At 50.8% G+C, this 18,893-nt stretch overlaps 1 protein-coding gene across 1 annotated transcript in view; it reads left to right on the top strand.

The window, feature by feature from the left end:
- Window positions 1-18,893, top strand: part of DHRS11 (dehydrogenase/reductase 11) — a 465,765-nt gene that overhangs the window by 413,731 nt on the left and 33,141 nt on the right. The window contains exon 5 of the mRNA XM_086954903.1: window positions 6,833-6,925. Coding sequence (XP_086811029.1) covers window positions 6,833-6,925 — 93 coding nt within the window. The remainder of the gene's footprint in view (window positions 1-6,832; window positions 6,926-18,893) is intronic.

Below are 18,893 nucleotides of genomic sequence, written 5' to 3'. Positions count from 1 at the left end.
CCAATATTGGCTCCAATGGCTTGCTGCCTTGCCTCCTGTTGCTTAAGCCTCATGCACATACTGTTGTAACCCTTGGGCTAATCCAGGGGCATCTCCTTCATCAGGGCCGAGGGGTGTCGCCCCACTGCTTTCTCGCAGTGCAAGAAGCAGAAACATAAAATGGTAAAACTACCATTTTATGTTTCTGCTTCTCTCAGTGCGAGAAAGCAGAAGTGCCTGGTTGGGGGCTCTGCTGTAAAACCGAGTAGGGGTGGCTGGCCCACTGTGTAGGCCCTGACTGTTTGGTCAGCCCTCTGGGGCCAACCAAAGTAGTCATGCGCACTCTCGTTTTTGTCTATGTAGGCTGCATAAAGAGAATGGCATCCCTACAGGCGCCCAGAAGTGCAGCGTCCGTACTAATCACAATGCTGCCATTGCAGCTTTGTGATTGGCTTAGGGGAGGGGACGCACACCCGGCCAGGACTCAAAGCAGCAGGAAAACGCGGGCCCAGGGAAGGTACTTTTAAAATAAATTGTAATTAAACCCGCTTCCCCATCCCGCGAACGCACATGACCTCCCCCTGCGAACCCGCATGATCCCCCCCCCCCGTCTGTCATGTCTGCCGCGACAGGCCTATTTTTTATTCCATCAACTGACGGCAAAGGACTATTTCAAATGCAGGAGAGGGTGCACACGCGCTGAAGCAGAGATAGTTACTGTCAGATTATTTAGGACTAAAATAGGGTGAAGAAGTAAGTGAGCTCATTATCATATTCAGTCACACTTGGAAAAGCAGAGACATTAATTACAAATTAGATTAAAATACTGCAACAAAGAACATTTATACACTAAATATTCGAGCTCTTTAGGTAGTAAGCTGTCACTCGAACCTGCAATCGTAGCAGTCTTCCTCAGCAGGTTTCATTTACAACCCTGAGGTAGGCAACCATGGGCCATTGTACGGACTTTCAGTTCGCAAAGAACCATTGGAGGAGGCATTCACTCTGCGCCCAGCGGGATCACAACAAGCGTATCACGTTTATTATCAGAATTTAACCTGTTGGCGTACTTGAAATATCGTGCTTTTTTGTGGCTGAATCCCTTCTTTGAACAGGTAATCCATACCGATCTGGCAGTCTTTCTTTTTGCTGAACATACACATACCCCCTGCAATGTATGCTCCCAAAACTCCAGGGCCCGGACTTCATTACAAAACGCCTGTCAGCTGTATTGGAATTTGTCATTGGTGAATTGTAGTGCTTGGCGTGTCAAATTGCACACATCTTGCATTGTTGTTGCTACCAGCTTTATTTCATTTTTTTTAAATGTTAAGTAACTTTCAACATGTTAGACTCGAGAGAGGGAAACAGAGTGCTTCATAAACACTTATATGCTTAGAAATGCTTCTGAACCCCCAAGTAATTCCTCTAACAACCAAGGTCCTCATTATAGGTTGGTCACAATAGCGTGGGATATTTACCACATGTGCTGGATACCATTTTCCCAGGGTGAGGTATTTCCGCATGTAAACAGCTCCTATTCAGAGTTTTCAACAAGAGAATGGGAGGCAACATCCAGAATAAGTTTTTTAACACACCAAATGAATTCACAGAGCTGCACAACAGCGGTTAGTAAATGTAGTGGGGGCATAGGGAGCAGCATTGCTTAATTTGAACCAGTGGTATAGATGCAACCCAGTAACATACACGTTTAGGGACTGGAGCATATTTTCCCTCAACAGACTTTTGACCCCGAGCAAGAGAGAGAACAAGCATTTACAATGCAATGGTTTTGCCTTTGTTAAAGTTAGAGCTATTGGCATTGCTCTTAACGTTATTTTTATTTATGTTTTTTTAAAACATAAATAAATGGCATTGTCATTTACAATAGCAGGGCAGGGCCCAGGGAAGGGGGGGCGAGGAGAGACGAAGGAGAGCTGTGGGCTCAGGAAAGGAGGGGGGGCGAGGAGAGACAAAGGAGAGCTGCGGCTCAGGGAAGGGGGGGGCGAGGAGAGCCGAAGGAGAGCTGCGGGCTCTTGTTGTAATGCTTGCATGGATGAGTTGGTGGATGCATGGATGGGTGCATGCATGCATGGATGGGTGTATGGATGGGTGTATGGATAGATGCATGAATGGGTGGATGGATAGATGAATATATACAGCCAATCCCTCAACAATTTATGCAATCCACCATCCCCTGGTATAGCTTCATGGTACTACTAAACACCCGAGACCAACAGCTGCCGCCCAGCAACAGGCGCCATAACTCCATAACTGCCACCAATAACAGAGTGACTCTAAAACAGACTCGAGACCAATAACTGACAGCAATAACAAGCAATGTGGCAATGGATCACCCCCAACAACAGCCACCAATTAGAAGCACCGTGACACTAAACACACCCGAGACCAACAACAGCCGCCAATAACAAATTCAGTGAAGCTAAAACACATAGAGAGCAGCTGCCACCAAGAACAAGTACCTTGATGATAAAACGCACACGACAGCAAGTGTCATCATTAGCAAACACCGTGACACTAAAACACACCCCACAACAATAACTGTCACCAATAACAAACACATTGATGCTAAAACACACATGAGAATAATTACTGCCACCAGTAAAAAACACCGTGCTCCGAACAGTGAAACTACCCACACCTGAAGATTTTTAACAAACACATTGGGGCATCGAAATGAATATAGTGCTCGGCTGGTACCTTGTGGAGTACAGCACAGACAGTACTGTAGAATTGCTGAACGTTGAGCATTGTCAAAACCATGTTACTTAAGGCAGTGGAAGTGAATAGACCACCACGTGAATATCCATGTGACGCTTTGACTTTGAGCAGACTATTTTAATATCAGTTTCCTGTTAGTGCACTTATGAATCTGGAGCTGCAAAAGGCACAAAGTCCCTGTTTGGTGCTGTGTGACAGGTGTGCTTGTAAGACGCACGAGCAGTCAGAGATAGTATGGCTGGGCACAGGGCAATGTCCCGCTGCTTCGCAGCCCCTCTCCTGAGGTTAGACAGGAAAGCTCAGCTTCTGAGTGGAAGTGCAGGAAGAGAAGTCAGCCTGTCGCTTTAAAGGCCGTTTGTGACAAAGCGATAAGGAATTTGAAGGCTGTATCAGAAATAGCGAGGCTTTACTTAGCCGGGTGAGGCTGCATTACGCTGCGCGAGTATTTGCTGATAATCGTAAACCAGCACAGGCTGGTAAAGGCCACTGACGGTGGGGTGCAATCTTCGGGTGCTGGCCACTCGCTTGAAAAAATTTAACAAGTGTGGTGCCCCTCCAGTGTGCAGCAGCGGTAGGTGGGTGTGTGCACTTACTGGGGTTGGTGGGGGCTTGTCCCCATTGGCCTCACTCTCCGCAGCCGTCTCCGGGAAGGTCTCCTCGCTGCCCCCCTGCTTGTCGGCTGGGCGAGAGTGTGTGGCTGTAAAGGTGGTGCAGTCCCCGCGGCGGGCACCTTGCAGCGGCTCGGGGTCAGGCGAACCCTCGGTGCTTCAGGGATCACAGACGGCTTCACATGGCCTCTGCGAGCGATGGGCCAATCCCAGCGCGGCCCTGAGGCGAGCCCCCGATGACGTCAGAGCTCCTTGACCAATCGGAGCGCGGCTCCCTCGTGCCAGCAGCCTATCAGAGCACGGCTCCTGCGTGCCAGCCACCAATCAGCTAGCTGCCCCTTCGGTTTGGTTTAGGCTCTGGAGATGCGGGCGGCGATTTCTAGGGCAGTCTCAGGTCCCGGGCCGCGGCGGTGGAACACAGCAGGGTTACCTCACGGCAGGGGCGCTCACAGCCAGGAGTTTTTAGGCCACAAAAGCGGGGGCTAAGGAGAACGATCTCGGCCTCGGTAACTCCTAAGCACTCACCTGGACTTCTTCCGGGTGCCGTCAATGCCGGCCCAGATTCGGGGGCGTTCCCGAGAACAGGCTTTCGGCTGACGTAGCCAAAAGCGAAAAATTCTCGGGAACGCCCCCGAATCTGGTCCGGCCTTGACGGACAGATCTCTGTTCCAATGGCTAGCCTCCATTTATGGAGCTAGCCAATGGAATAGAGGGCGGATTCAAGTCCCCCATACTGAAAACGAAAGATTTCTCCTGGGGGCGGAGCTAAAGCTCCGTGCCCCAGGCAAAACTTAAAAACAAGGGAGAAGGAAAAGAAAAACTATGCCAAAAGGAGCATGCAGACACGTAGAAGAGGGAGTTAAAGGGAAGTGTGTGCGGGTGGGCCAAAGAGGCAGGAAGTGGATTCAAGGCGTTGTAGCCTTGGTATTTGGCCTGCAGACATTCACTGATGCTGGCTGGGGGCCTCTGATCAAAACTTAGGGCACTGTCACTTTTTATTTTACTAGTCAGGCACTAGAAACTGCAGCAAGGAGTCTCAAGTGTGACATTCTCAAAGTGTACAGCAGCTTCGGAAAATCAAGCTAATTGCAAAGTAATGTGTAAAAGTCAAAACATTTCTTTGTTAAATAAATATGGAGTAAAAAATAAAACTACATTCTCACTAGCTTAGAGACATACATATGATGAACTCCAGCTCTATTGAAATCCTCATGCTCCATGCGCTAACGTCACCCCAGATTTTGATGCTTTTATTAGCTAGGTGACAGTAAAAAAGTCAGCTGGCAAACACTTGAAGTCACCCAGGCTTCCTGAAATTCCAATGTAGAATAATATGAATCATTCAAAGATGATTTGAACATCTTTTTCTTAGTCACAGAAAAACCATAAAAGTACGTAACTTGGCCGACAACTGTGGACTCACCAAAGCACTAAGGTGCATTATAGCAGATAGATGTATTTCGTGTGATGCCCTGCATCACTATTAGATAGTTTGGACATTAGCAGGTTAAGGGGGGGCATGTGTGTTCATGCAAATGTTTGGTGGCGTTTATATATAAGTAGAGTAGGTGGTAGCAATTTATTTTGAATGTAGGTGGTGTGAGAGGCTATTATAGAAAATATTCAGAGAAATGCTGTGTTTGTTTCATGCAACATCCATATAAAAAGTTTCTTTTAGATCAAAACAGGACCTCACATGTGAGAAATGTGAGGTCGTCACAGAGATTATTTGCAATAATATTAGTGAGCATTATTGATGCCAAAACTAGAATTTAACAATTGCTTTATTAACATTTTTGCTTTCTCAAATATGCTTGAAAATGCACCATTTGCCCTCTCTTTTTTTTAAATTTTCTTGGTGGAACCCCTCTTCCTCAGAACCCCTCTTGTGACTGTCAGGCTAACTCGCTCTGCTCCCTCGCCACAAGCCACTCATCAAAAACTTTTATACCGCACCACTTTCAAGTCTCACCAGCCGCCACTGGGCTTTTCTACTTGTGAGTCTCTCCTACCAAGTGTTGCCACTCTAGTCCTAGACCCTTGGAAGTGGACCTAGGGGTTTGCTTCAGTGGAACAGACACATCCTCTGCTACGAGAGCAGAATCGATGCATCACTGCTTTTGCGGGAACTGGGCTGGCGCATCGCACTCAGAACTGCTGCATCACACTTGGAACCACCTTTTCCAAACAAACGCATTGCCAGCACTGAATGGAGAAGATCGACGCATCGCTTCTACAGCGTGGAGAAACCTGGTGCATCACATTCAGAACCGCCATACTTTGGAACTGACGCTTCGCTCACGGACCTGATGCATTCCACAGTTGCATGGAGAAATTCGGTGCAACACCTCACCTACGTGGGGATCACTGACGCATCTCGCTGTTGCAACCAGGATCAAGGTACCTTTGCTCCAGGTCCTGTGTGGGTCCTATATCTAGCCTGGGCCCCATCGCGGTCGGCCTTAACTCTTGTCTTTGTACCGGTCCAGTGCGACTGATTAACTCTTTAGGTGCTGCTTGCTTTTAAGCGCTATATTTTGCGTTTAATCTTTACAAATTCATATCTCGACTTCTACTAGATGGATTCTTGTTGTTTTGGTGTAGTTTTATTTATTAAATCATCATCTATTTTCCTAACTTGGTGTGGAGTGGAGTCTTTTGTGGTGTTTTTACTTTATTGTTCTGTGAAGTGTTACACAAATACTTTACACATTGGCTCTTAATTTAAGCCTGACTGTTCTGTGCCAAGCTACCAGAGAGTGAGCACAGGATAATTTATGCTGTGTTGTGACCCACCCTGACTAGTATTGTGCTTCCTACTTGGACAGGGTGCATACCTCTGCCAACTAGAAACCCAATTTCTAACCCTAGATATCTGCAATTCAAGAAGGAACTGAAAACTTTGCTGTTCTTACAATTCTTTCCTCATTAGACCTCAACTGAACCCTCCACGTCACATGGAGAGTTGTGCAGTAAGTAGTTCATGGGAAGGACATGGCTTTTGTAGTTCGGACTGGACTGTTCCCATGGGGCACAGGTTCAGAGCTGATTTGCATATCGCCATTGTCTAACCCAGGGTGGTGTGGAGTGCAAAATAACGATGGATTTGGGCCCAGATCTTTGGACTGGGTTGAGTGTGTGACATTGATCCACATTCGGTCCATCACCTGTTGTGTTTGCGTAAGTAGTTCATGGCCATAATGTAAGCACGATAAATGTGTCCACAGCACCATGGCTGAGCAGTGAATGACCTCCATAACTGGGGTGCAGTGGCCCCTCATGTACCTGGCCCCTGATGCTGCTGCACTGTTTTGATAGCTACGCCCCAGCATCCCTTTGGCCCCAGACCAGAATTGTAAAAAAACATACATTTTGTTCAGCTATATGAGGGTCTCTGTTGTTAACTCTGTGTGTTATTACATGTTTTGTACAGCGTCCCCTTTCCCCCGGGTTGGTGTTTGCACTCTTAAAATAAATACTTTTTGTGCATTTCCTTTTCACAGAGTATCTCACCTGGATTAGTGGAGACCGAGTTTGCATACCAGTTTAACAACAATGACCGAGAAAAAGCAGCGGAGATGTACTCCAGTTTTAAGGTAATTTGACACGTGGCAGTACTGATATATAATTTTACCTCAGTCTTTCCATTCTAAGCAATGGCGGAGAATGGATCATTCATTTTGCTACCTGATGTTTAATAAATTAGGGGCAATGCATTTTTTAAATTTTATTTATAAATTTCACTTTGAACATTTGATACAATATGACATATGGATGTAGGTATGGCGGTACAAACAATGATACATCATGCAGGAACAAAGCTACGACAGCATCATTTACAGTCAGGGCAACCACAACTCAATCTTTGAGTACCTCTATTACAAAATGCAATAACCCCAGAAGCATCAATACTGCCCAGCAAGTTCCTAGCGCCCCCTGGAGACCCCATCATATAGCAACAAAGGTTTGCTCACTCATCACCATCTGTTATTACCTCTGCAGCACCCCTCTCTGTCTCCGCTTCCTACTCTCTGGCCAAGTAGGCCTGATAAGGGCCCCAAATATCCATTGGATGGCTCTGTAGTGGTAAGAGTTCCCAACAGGTGTCAGACTGCGTGTTGCAATAACCCATATCTGCATGTCATTCTCTTAACACCGGTAAAGGGCGACGAGCGCGTGCGCCCTCGGCTGTTTCCTGGCCCACACCAGGCGAATCATGCGTGTCCGAAGGCGATCATACATCACGCGAGGCAGTAGCATCAGAATATTCATGAAACGGAATAGGAACCGGGGCAGCACCACCATTTTTATGAATGCTATGCGTCCTGTGAGAGACAACGGCAACCTAAGTCAAACTTTATATCGAATTTCTCTAACATAACGATGTACGGGCCCATGTGTACCTTTATCCCCAGATAGCACACTGAATCTGTCGGCAACTGTAGCGGGTATTCCAGCTCCACCGTATCATAGCTGGGGTAAGAGGAAAATTGGTGGACTGATTCCAATTGACCCATAGCCCAGAGTGCTCCCAAAACTGCACCACCTCATTCAGCACTGGAGTAAGATTACGCTCTGGGTCGCATACATAGAGTAACGTATCATCTGCACAGGCCGAGATAAATAACTTATAGTTTGAGAACCTCGAGCCCCAGTGCGCATGATATTCATGCAGTCCACATGCCAATGGCTCAGCAACCAGGGCAAACAGCAGAAGCAACAGGGGGCAACACTGCCTGATCCCTCTCATGATAACAATAGGGGCAGAAACCGTGCCTTTAATCTGGAGTCACGCTGTCGGTTGTGTGTAAAGTACCTTGGCCAATTGAAGAAATGAAGCCCCACTCTACTGAGTCAACGCTTCCTGAGCTCCAAGAAAAAACGCTGCTGCAAGCACCTCTGGAGCTAGTCGCTGAATAACACCAAACAGGGTCCGGAGGTTAAATGTCAAGATGAGGCCTGGAACAAACCCAACTTGTTCGGGGTCAACCAACCCGGTAGTAGCAGGGCCAAACGATTAGCTAATATCTTTGCCTATATTTTGGTGTCAACATTCGTTAAGCCACATCCTTTCCATCTTTGGATCACGAAATGTGGCTCTATTGCTTCGAATGGGAGATGTAATAAAGGATGCACAGCTTGGCTGAACAGCGCTTAGCATGTCTTGGAAAGAAACCGTTTGATGGGATCAGCACTATTGCTCTGCTCTATGAACCGTGTTTACTCAGAAGCCAGTGCAATCTAGAAGAGAAGGTAAAGGGCGGCATCGGAAGGACTGTGAGAATGGTTGTCGATGTGCCGTTAATGACAGCGCGAGCACTGTATAATAAGTATGAATAATAGCAACTTAAGTGGCTGCTCCTTTGAACCCTACAATCTACAGTAGTACAATCAGTGCTAGAAATGCATTTGCATGAGCACTAAAGTGTATTGGCCCTCACTCTACACTACTCTACTTTGCACCACTCCACTCTACGCATTACACTCTATGCCATTATACTCTATTTTGACCACTGCACATCACTCTGTACCACTTACTCTACGCCACTGCACTCTATGCCACTCTACTCTACGCCACTGCACTCTGTCACTGCACTCTATGCCACTGCAATCTACGCCACTCTACTCAATGCCACTCTACTCTGCACCACGGCACTCTATGCACCTACACTCTACTTCACTCCATTCTGCACCACTTCACACCACGCCACTCTACTCTATAACACTGCACTCTATTCGACTCTACCCCACTGCACTCTACTCTACTTTACCGTACTTTAAGCCACTGCATTCTATGCTGCTGCACCCTACACCACTGGACTCTATGCCACAGCACTCTACTCTGCACCACTCCCCTCTATGCCACTTTACTCTACTCTGTGTCACTCTACTCTGCGCCACTCCACACCACTGCACTTTACTCTATGCCACTCTACTATGCGCCACTCCACACCACACCACTACACTCTACACCATTGCACCCCAAGCCATTCTACGACACTGACTTCTATGCCACTGTACACAGCAGCACTCTACTCTGCACCAATGCACTCTATGCCACTGCACTTTACTTCACTGCACTCTGTGCAGAAAAGAAAGAATACTGTTTGCTGTAGGGCTTCATTCATCTGACGCAGCAAACAGCAAAATGCATTGACAGAAACCGCTGTGACTGTCATTTATAAATTAGGTGGCTTCCTCTCCACCATGGGGACCAAGTCATTTACTCTGTCCCCATGGCTGACCGACAGGCCGTCCACCTACATCTAAATCATGCATTACATGTGTGCCTGCTGCGCGGGCCGAGCTGGCTCGAACTCGTGGTGCTGCGTGGGCGGTTCTGCTGTAGCTTGTTTTGCCTGGAGACTTCACAGAGTGTTCAGGTGGACCTGTGACCATTTCCAGATCTTTTGGGCCAGGCTCCAGCACTGTTGAAAGGCACTCCTAGTTACAGACTTGACCTCCTCTCTTACTATTTTCAAACTTCTGCTTCTCCCTCTTATTCTCATGCTATCTGTCCTTTTCCACCACTTTCTCTGCCTCTTTGCCCCTTGACCTTTTTGCTGCTTTCTGGGCCTTTGTTACATCATTTCTGTTTTATTCTGTACCGTTTCCTTGCACATTTTTCACCTTTGCCTTGCCGTTTTCTGTACAGCTTATTCTTTCTCATTCATTCCTTGCCACTTTTGTGTGCACATTTCAGTCTTTCTTTGCCACTGCTCTGTACATTTCTCATTCTTTAACATTCATTCTTTGCTGCTTTAGTGTGCATTGCTTATTCTCTCTCTGCCAATTTTCTGGGCATCAGTCATCCTTTCTCATTCATTGTTTGCTGCTCTTCTCTGCTTATGACTGTACATTTTATAACATTTCCTCTAACTTTGTCATTCAATACTTGCCGCCTTTTGGCCCGTTAATCTCATTCATCCCTGTTACCCCCTTTTTTTTTAGTTTCACACTCTCAGTGCTCTCTTACCTACTTCTCCCTCGTTTTTGTTCTCTTTCGTGCCCTTCTCTGCCATGCAGCCTTTTTCACCTCAACTCCCTTTTCGCTTACAGCTGTTTGCTTAGCTCTGCTAACTGCCCAGAAGTTCCTTCCCCCTCCCGCTCTTGGACTCCTGATCCTTCTCACACTCACTGCTGCTACGCAACCGCTTCTCTCCTTACCTAGAACCAAAGCACACCTCCCAGAGCTGCTGCTGAGTCTCACCAGCCAGCTCTGAAGGTGCATTCTAACGCTCCACCTGCCACTTCTCCGACACCCTTCTCCACCCTCACTCCATCCATGCATTATGGTCTGGTACTCCCTAGGACCCCACTCAACACTTCAAAACCCCTGGCGCAAGGTAGACCCGCCCCTTCCAGCTTGCCCCAGGGAGTGGACAACCAGACTAGGATTTGGTAAATTATTTGGATTAGGGGGGAGTGACCCCCCCCCCCCCGGCCGTATTTATTAACAATACTAAACAATAATTCAAAAGCATTCTGTTACAGAAAAAATTTAACGCAGAAAGTACAGTTTACATTGATAGACACATGATGTTGCAAGAGCTAACCTTAACACGTTCTAATACAGAAGGCACTCCTATTGTAAATCTAACAATGGATGATATGACTTTCTGTGTTTCCCTTTGAGCCTGACGGCAAAGTCAATGTCTGGCAAGTTTCTCTCCCCTCCCTCCTTCAGTCCCAGGGGTACTGCCACTATTACTCCTGGAGCAAGGTTGCGCAGGGGGTCCAGCTCATCAGACGTATCTTTTTCCGCTGGGCCCCCCTCCGCCCGGTCCTTGAACTCCATAAAAGGGGGGCGCAGACTGCTGCGCATGCCCGAACAGGGGTGGCCCCAGGCCCGCTGGGAAGGATAACTCCCCCGGCCCCCATACCCCGACAGCCTACTTACCGGCTGTCACTACCCCCGGAGTTAGATGGTGCTGACCGCTAAGACCGCAGACTATGCTTACCAGTGTTGACCTTACCGCCTGACCAAGGACACCCAAATACGACAATAGAATAGCTAAAAGCATGCAAATTACTTTTCCTTTATTTACATCATTACAACTCAAATATCACAACCTGTGGAATAAAACCTTATTCGATCGACAAAACAACTATGTACAATAGGGATGAAAAACAATGACCTAAAATTAAATTTCCTGCTTTTAAGGGATGGTGGGTGGGCAAAAGATTAAAAGGGACGGGTGGGGTGTAGGCCAGCCGGCCCGCGCGTGGATGCGAAGAGGGAGGCAGCCGCGTCACCAAGAGGCTGACTCCCTCGCAGGCTCCCTCCTTTAAGGGGTGGGGAGCCAGGGGGCATTTCCGGGGACTATTCTTGAACCGGAAGCATTGAAGTGCTTCCGGTTCGCTAGGACTATGCGCGGTGCTGATTGGCTGCCGGCCCATGGTGCGAGGAAGGTCCAGGGCAGCGTCACTGATGACGCGTTTTCCCCCCCACCCCCCTCGCAGATCTTCCCGGGGCTAGGGCGACCGCCATAATGGCGACCCGTCCCATTCTGGTTCCTGGCTCTTACAATATGGTCTGGTACTCCATAGGACCCCTCTCAACACTTCAAAAACACCTGGCGCAAGGTAGACCCGCCCCTTCCAGCTTGCCCCAGGGAGTGGACAATCAGACTAGGATTTGGTAAATTATTTGGATTAGGGGGGAGTGACCCCCCGGCCGTATTTATTAACAATACAAAACAATAATTCAAAGCATTCTGTTACAGAAAAAAATTTAACGCAGAAAGTACAGTTTACATTGATAGACACATGATGTTGCAAGAGCTAACCTTAACACGTTCTAATACAGAAGGCACTCCTATCGTAAATCTAACAATGGACGATATGACTTTCTGCGTGTCCCTTTGAGCCTGACGGCAAAGTCAACGTCTGGCAAGTTTCTCTCCCCTCCCTCCTTCAGTCCCAGGGGTACTGCCACTATTACTCCTGGAGCAAGGATGCGCAGGGGGTCCAGCTTATCAAATGGATCTTTTTCCCCCGGGCCCCCCTCTGCCCGGTCCTTGAACTCCATAAAAGGGGGCACAGACTGCTGCGCATGCGCGTACAGGGGTGGCCCCAGGCCCGCTGAGAAGGATGACTCCCTCGGCCCCATACCCCGACAGCCTACTTACCGGCTGTCACTACCCCCGGAGTTAGATGGTGCTGACCGCTAAGACTGCAGACTATGCTTACCAGTGTTGACCTTACCGCCACAGACCAGCATAGTTGACCGACTATCTGGCCCCCCCTCCTAGCACTAGAAAGGTCCTGTACTTTGTTTCAAAACCCTGAGCCAGGCTATGATGGCATCCATAAATGCCTGATTCCCTTTATGTGAAAGGTGCACCCCGGATATACCTGTGCGATATTGTCCTTAACCTAGGAGTCCTAAACAATTTGTCGAATTTTTTGTTGAGTCGCTTTACCGCGTGATTCAACGCCCTCACTGATTCGCCCCACCTCCACTGAAACCTCGGTATCATGTGGGACCATGCTATTATGGACTGTGGACACTGCTTCGCTAGCCATCCCACCTCTTTGAGTAATTCTTCAGTCAAGTTCCTCCTACCTAGTTTTGCCAGGTCGTTACCCCCCCAAGTGCAGGATCCAGATTGCGGGTGGTCCCGAGCTTGTGCATAAAGCGTGGTTCACCAGCTCTCTGAATTGTCCCACGTACAGCCCCCCACCCAAAAAATAACATTTTTGACCCTGAACTTGCCACCTTGTCTTTGATGGCTCCTGTAAAGAAAGCATTCAAACGGCAAATATATGAGTGTCCTACCACCCAAATTTCTTCGTTGTTCTGGTGCGAAGAGTAAACTCGCGTCACCTCTTTAGTTGCTTCACTGCGAACAGCCACCAATTGACGCGCCGCATATTTCTCCCTGAGTCACAGGATGAAGAAACTGCAAGCAATGTAGAAAAGAGAAAAGGGGGTCAGTGCACCGCCACGCCGGCATGTCATGCAAATATACAATGAACATCTCGTCCAAAACCAACTTCCCTACCTCTTGAGTCACAAGAATAGGGTACGGGGCAAGCGTGCCTAAATGAAAATTGCTACCTCCATCCTACAGCAAGTGCAGCCGCACAATCAATCAATCAATCAGTGACACTTATAAAGCGCGCTACATACCCGTGGGGTCTCAAGGCGCTGGGGGGGGGGGAGCCGCTACTGCTCGAACAGCCAGGTCTTCAGCTTCTTCCTGAAGGAGAGGTGGTCTTGGGTCAGGCGCAGGTCGGTCGGGAGGGAGTTCCAGGTCTTGGCGGCCAGGTGGGAGAAGGACCTTCCTCCTGTAGTCGCTCTTCGGATGCGGGGGACGGCGGCGAGGGCGTGGTTGGCTGATCGGAGGTGGCGTTTGGGAGCGTAGAAGTTGACTCGGCTGTTGAGGTAGCTCGGGCCTTGGTCGTGTAGGGCTTTGTGTGCGTGGGTGAGGAGGCGGAAGGTGATTCTTTTGTTGACGGGGAGCCAGTGAAGGTCTCGCAGATGTCCGGAGATGTGGCTGGTTCGTGGGATGTCGAGGATGAGTCTGGCTGAGGCGTTCTGGATCCGCTGGAGTCTCTTCTGGAGCTTGGCGGTGGTCCCGGCGTAGAGGGCGTTGCCGTAGTCCAGTCGGCTGGTGACGAGGGCCTGGGTGACGGTCTTCCTGGTCTCGGTGGGGATCCACCAGAAGATCTTCCGTAGCATGCGTAGGATGTTGAAGCATGCCGAGGAGACGTTGTTGACTTGCCTGGTCATGGAGAGGGAGGAGTCCAGGATGAAGCCCAGGTTGCGTGCATGGTCTGTCGGTTTGGGTGCGGTGCCCAGGGCGGGAGGCCACCAGGAGTCGTCCCAGGCGGAGGGAGAGGGGCCCAGGATGAGGACCTCCGTCTTGTCCGAGTTCAGTTTCAGGCGGCTGGTCGTCATCCACTCGGCTACCTCTTTCATCCCTTCGTGCAGGTTGGCTCTGGCGGCGGCGGGGTCGTTGGTCAGGGAGAGGATCAGCTGGGTGTCGTCGGCGTAGGAGATTATGCTGAGGTTGTGTTTGCGTACGATGGCCGCGAGGGGGCTCATGTAGACGTTGAAGAGGGTGGGGCTCAGAGATGATCCTTGGGGGACGCCGCAGATGACTTCGGTGGCCTCTGACTTGTACGGTGGTAGGCGGACTCTCTGTGTTCTCCCGTCGAGGAAGGAGGTGATCCACTCCAGCGCCTTGTCCTGGATTCCGACGTTGCTGAGGCGCTGCACTAGGGTGCGGTGGCAGACCGTGTCGAATGCCGCGGAGAGGTCTAGGAGGATGAGGGCCGCTGTTTCTCCATTGTCCATCAGGGCTCGGATGTCGTCGGTGGCGGCGATGAGGGCGGTCTCGGTGCTGTGGTTGGCTCGGAAGCCGGACTGTGAGGGGTCGAGGGATCCGTTCGTCTCGAGGAAAGCGGCCATCTGCTTGTTGACGGTCTTCTCGATGACTTTGGCTGGAAACGGGAGGAGCGAGATGGGGCGGTAGTTCTTGAGGTCGGTGGGGTCCGCTGTTGGTTTCTTGAGTAGGGCGCTGAGTTCGGCGTGTTTCCAGCTCTCGGGGAAGATGGTGGTGTCGAGGGATGTGTTGATGATGTCTCGCAGGTGGGGTGCGATGACAGCGTCGGCTTTGTTGAAGACGTGGTGAGGGCAGGGGTCGGTCGGTGATCCGGAGTGGATGGAGTTCATCGTGCGGATGGTGTCTTCGGTGCTGATCGGGGTCCAGGCGTGGAGGGTGGTGGTGGGGGGTGGTTGTTCGGTCATGGTGTGCGTTGGTTGGTTGTTGAAGCTGTTGTGTATGTCCGCGATCTTGTTGTGGAAGTATGAAGCCAGGGAGTTGCAGAGGTCTTGCGATGGGGTGATGTCGTTGTTTCCTGCGCTGGGGTTGGAAAGCTCTTTGACGATGTTGAAGAGTTCCTTGCAGTTGTGTGCGTTGTTGTCCAACCGGTCCTTGAATGCTGTTTTCTTGGCGGCGCGGATCAGCTGGTGGTGTTTCCGGGTGGCAAGTTTGAAGGAGGTCCTGTTGTCCGGTGTCGGTTCCCTTCTCCAGACTTTCTCGAGGGCTCGGCAGTTCTTCTTGGAGCTCTTGAGTTCGTCGGTGAACCATGGGGCTTTCTTGCTGCCGGGTCTGCTGGGCGGGGTCCTCAGTGGGGCGAGTTCGTCCGCGCAGTTGCTGATCCACTTCGTGAGGTTGTCGGCGGCCTGGCTGGGGTTCGCTGAGCTGGCAGGAGGGTGCTGGCTCAGGGAGGTGGCGAGCTGGTCTGCTGTGATCTTGTTCCAGCTTCTGCGGGCGGTCTGTTGCTGGTGGTGGTGGGTCGTTGTTTTCTTGAAGGTGAAGTGGACGCAGCTGTGGTCCGTCCATTGAAGCTCTGTGGTGTGGCTGAAGTTGATGTCCTTGCTGGATGAGAAGACAGCGTCGAGTGTGTGTCCGGCGAGGTGGGTGGGGGTGGACACCAGTTGCTTGAGTCCCAGGTTGGTGAGGTTGTCGAGCAGGGTGCTGGTGTTGCGGTCGTTGTTGTTCTCCAGATGGAAGTTGAGGTCTCCCAGGAGGATGTAGTCAGCGGAGGGGAGGGCATGTGGGCTGACGAAGTCGGCGATGTCCTCGCTGAATTGTGTGCGTGGTCCAGGGGGTCGGTAGATCAGGGTGCCTCTGAGGGTGGTGTTCGGGTTGGTGTGGATCTGGAAATGCAGGTGTTCGGCGGTGGTCAGGGAGTTGTCGGTGCTGGTCGTGAGACGGATGGTGCTCCTGTGGATGATGGCGATGCCTCCTCCCATCTGGTTGGCGTTTCGGTCCCTCCGGACGATCTTGTAGCCCTCTGGGATGGCGATGGCGATGTCGGGAGCTGAAGAGGCGTTCATCCAGGTCTCCGTGAGGAAGGCAACGTCTGGAGCTGTGGTGTCGAGGAGGTTCCAGAGTTCGATGGCATGTCTGTGGATGGAGCGGGTGTTGAGCAGGATGCACTTGAGGTGGGTACTGCTGGTGTTCGGCTTGGTGGGTGCTGGTGCGAGGCAGGTCCGGATGCAGGTGAACTTGCAGGCGTGGCAGCTGAAGGGTCCGTGGGTACGTCGTGGAGAGGCTTGATGGCATTCTGGGAGTCGGCCGGTGTTGAGAGCGGTGAGGGTGGCGGCGGAGTACGTCAGGCGGGTCGGTCGGGGTCTTCGGGGGCCAGGGGTCCTGGCGCTGGTCGCGATCCGGTCGCGGACGGGCGTAGACGGGCTTACCTTTGGCGCGCCTTCGGCGCACAATCGGCGCGCCCGCTGCGCGTGACCGCTGCGCGTCCGCACGGTCGCCATTTAAGGCGAAGTGCGCGGGTGGGCGGAGCAGCTGGGAGGCGGGAGCGGGGAGGGAACAGAAGAGAAAAAGGGGCGGGGCCAATGTCGGTGGCGGGAAGCGAGAGCGGAGGGCGGCGAGGTAGGCGGCCAATCAGGAAGGAAACTGGACACGGCACAGGGGATACAAAGAAATTAACAGGCACAAATTTAGGGCAAAACAAATAAAAACGGCAAAATACGCGAGCAGACGGCAGAAACAGACAAGCACAAATTTAGGGCAAAACAAATAAAAACAGCAAAATACGCGAGCAGACGGCAGAAACAGACAAGCACAAATTTAGGGCAAAATGAGGAAAAACAGCAAAATACGCGAGCAGACGGCAGAAACAGACAAGCACAAATTACGGGCAAAACAAGGAAAAACAGCAAAATACGCGAGCAGACGGCAGAAACAGACAAGCACAAATTACGGGCAAAACAAGGAAAAACAGCAAAATACGCGAGCAGACGGCAGAAACAGACAAGCACAAATTACGGGCAAAACAAGGAAAAACAGCAAAATACGCGAGCAGACGGCAGAAACAGACAAGCACAAATTTAGGGCAAAACAACTGGGAAACCAGAGGGGAGCGACCACGGCGTCAGCGAGGCCGGCGGCGAGGCAGAAGGCAGGCAGAGGGGAACACACGCAGCAGCTGGTGGCCGTGCGGCGCGGGGGTGTCCCACAAGTGGGTCACACTCACCTGCGCTGCACGGTCGCCATTTAAGGCCAAGTGCGCGGGTGGGCGGAGCAGCTGGGAGGCGGGAGCGGGGAGGGAACAGAAGAGAAAAAGGGGCGGGGCCAATGTCGGTGGCGGGAAGCGAGAGCGGAGGGCGGCGAGGTAGGCGGCCAATCAGGAAGGAAACTGGACACGGCACAGGGGATACAAAGAAATTAACAGGCACAAATTTAGGGCAAAACAAATAAAAACGGCAAAATACGCGAGCAGACGGCAGAAACAGACAAGCACAAATTTAGGGCAAAACAAATAAAAACAGCAAAATACGCGAGCAGACGGCAGAAACAGACAAGCACAAATTTAGGGCAAAATGAGGAAAAACAGCAAAATACGCGAGCAGACGGCAGAAACAGACAAGCACAAATTACGGGCAAAACAAGGAAAAACAGCAAAATACGCGAGCAGACGGCAGAAACAGACAAGCACAAATTTAGGGCAAAACAACTGGGAAACCAGAGGGGAGCGACCACGGCGTCAGCGAGGCCGGCGGCGAGGCAGAAGGCAGGCAGAGGGGAACACACGCAGCAGCTGGTGGCCGTGCGGCGCGGGGGTGTCCCACATATCGATTATAGCAATTGGAGGACCACCTGCCAATCTTTTTAACACGTTCCTGCCCCAAGCCTTTTTTGCTGCCGCCTCTGAGGCTGCACCTATCCTGAAAGAATGGGTCCCAAAATTGACTGGATCCAAACCTGCCTCCTCGAGTGCTTTGATCATCACCCTTCTAAACTGAAACACTGTGAGGGGGGTTCTATTGTTGTGTATAAACAGTGGTCCGCCTAATACTAGAGCCCTTTGAGCCATGAATGCCTCTAACCTGGCGACCGGACAGCATGCCACACTCTCTGCCCGGTGCAAGACTACAAATTCCCCCCTACCCTCCTGATCAGTCTTAGATTTTGGTATGGTAATCATCACCGAGCCTACGCACAGTTTTACGTGTCCTGCTTGGATCCCTCCCAACCAATCATGTTTGTTCCTTGCGACTAGCTCACCTACCCTGAAAGCGCCGTAAAATGCAAAGCAGAATGCAGCCTGGAAGAGGACGGCCTCGCTAAGTGAGGTACAGACCCGTGGCAAGACCACTACCAACTTTCCCAGTATCTCTAGGCTAACAGGCCTCCTCACATCGGGCTCCGCCTTTCGCAAGCGTTGCCAACCTTTCAAAACCTGCTGTACCACAAAGCGTTTCTTTGGATCACCTCTCCCGTGTAACTTCGCAAAATAAGAAATCGCTGCGATGTGTCTCCTTGCGGCTGCCACTGTGCGACCCTCTTGCCACATGCAGGCAAGGTAATCTACTACTGACTCATGTTCTAGCCATCTGCCGCCCCAACTGATCTCCTAGGAAAAGACAAAATTCACCAAACCCCCCTTCGTATGCACCCCTCGTCCTAGGTGCTAGGCTTGCAGCCATGAGGTGCGGTACTCTGGGGCACCAAGTTGCCATAGTCGTTCTGGGAAAGGTGTCGGGTGGGGCGCTGCCTCTGGGATGTGTGCCCTGAACTCCTGCATTTT

This window comes from Lissotriton vulgaris, chromosome 2_1 (genome assembly GCF_964263255.1).
Source record: "Lissotriton vulgaris chromosome 2_1, aLisVul1.2, whole genome shotgun sequence".
In the NCBI taxonomy this organism is placed as follows: Eukaryota; Metazoa; Chordata; class Amphibia; order Caudata; family Salamandridae; genus Lissotriton; species Lissotriton vulgaris.
This window is presented reverse-complemented; position numbering and strand designations above follow the sequence as displayed.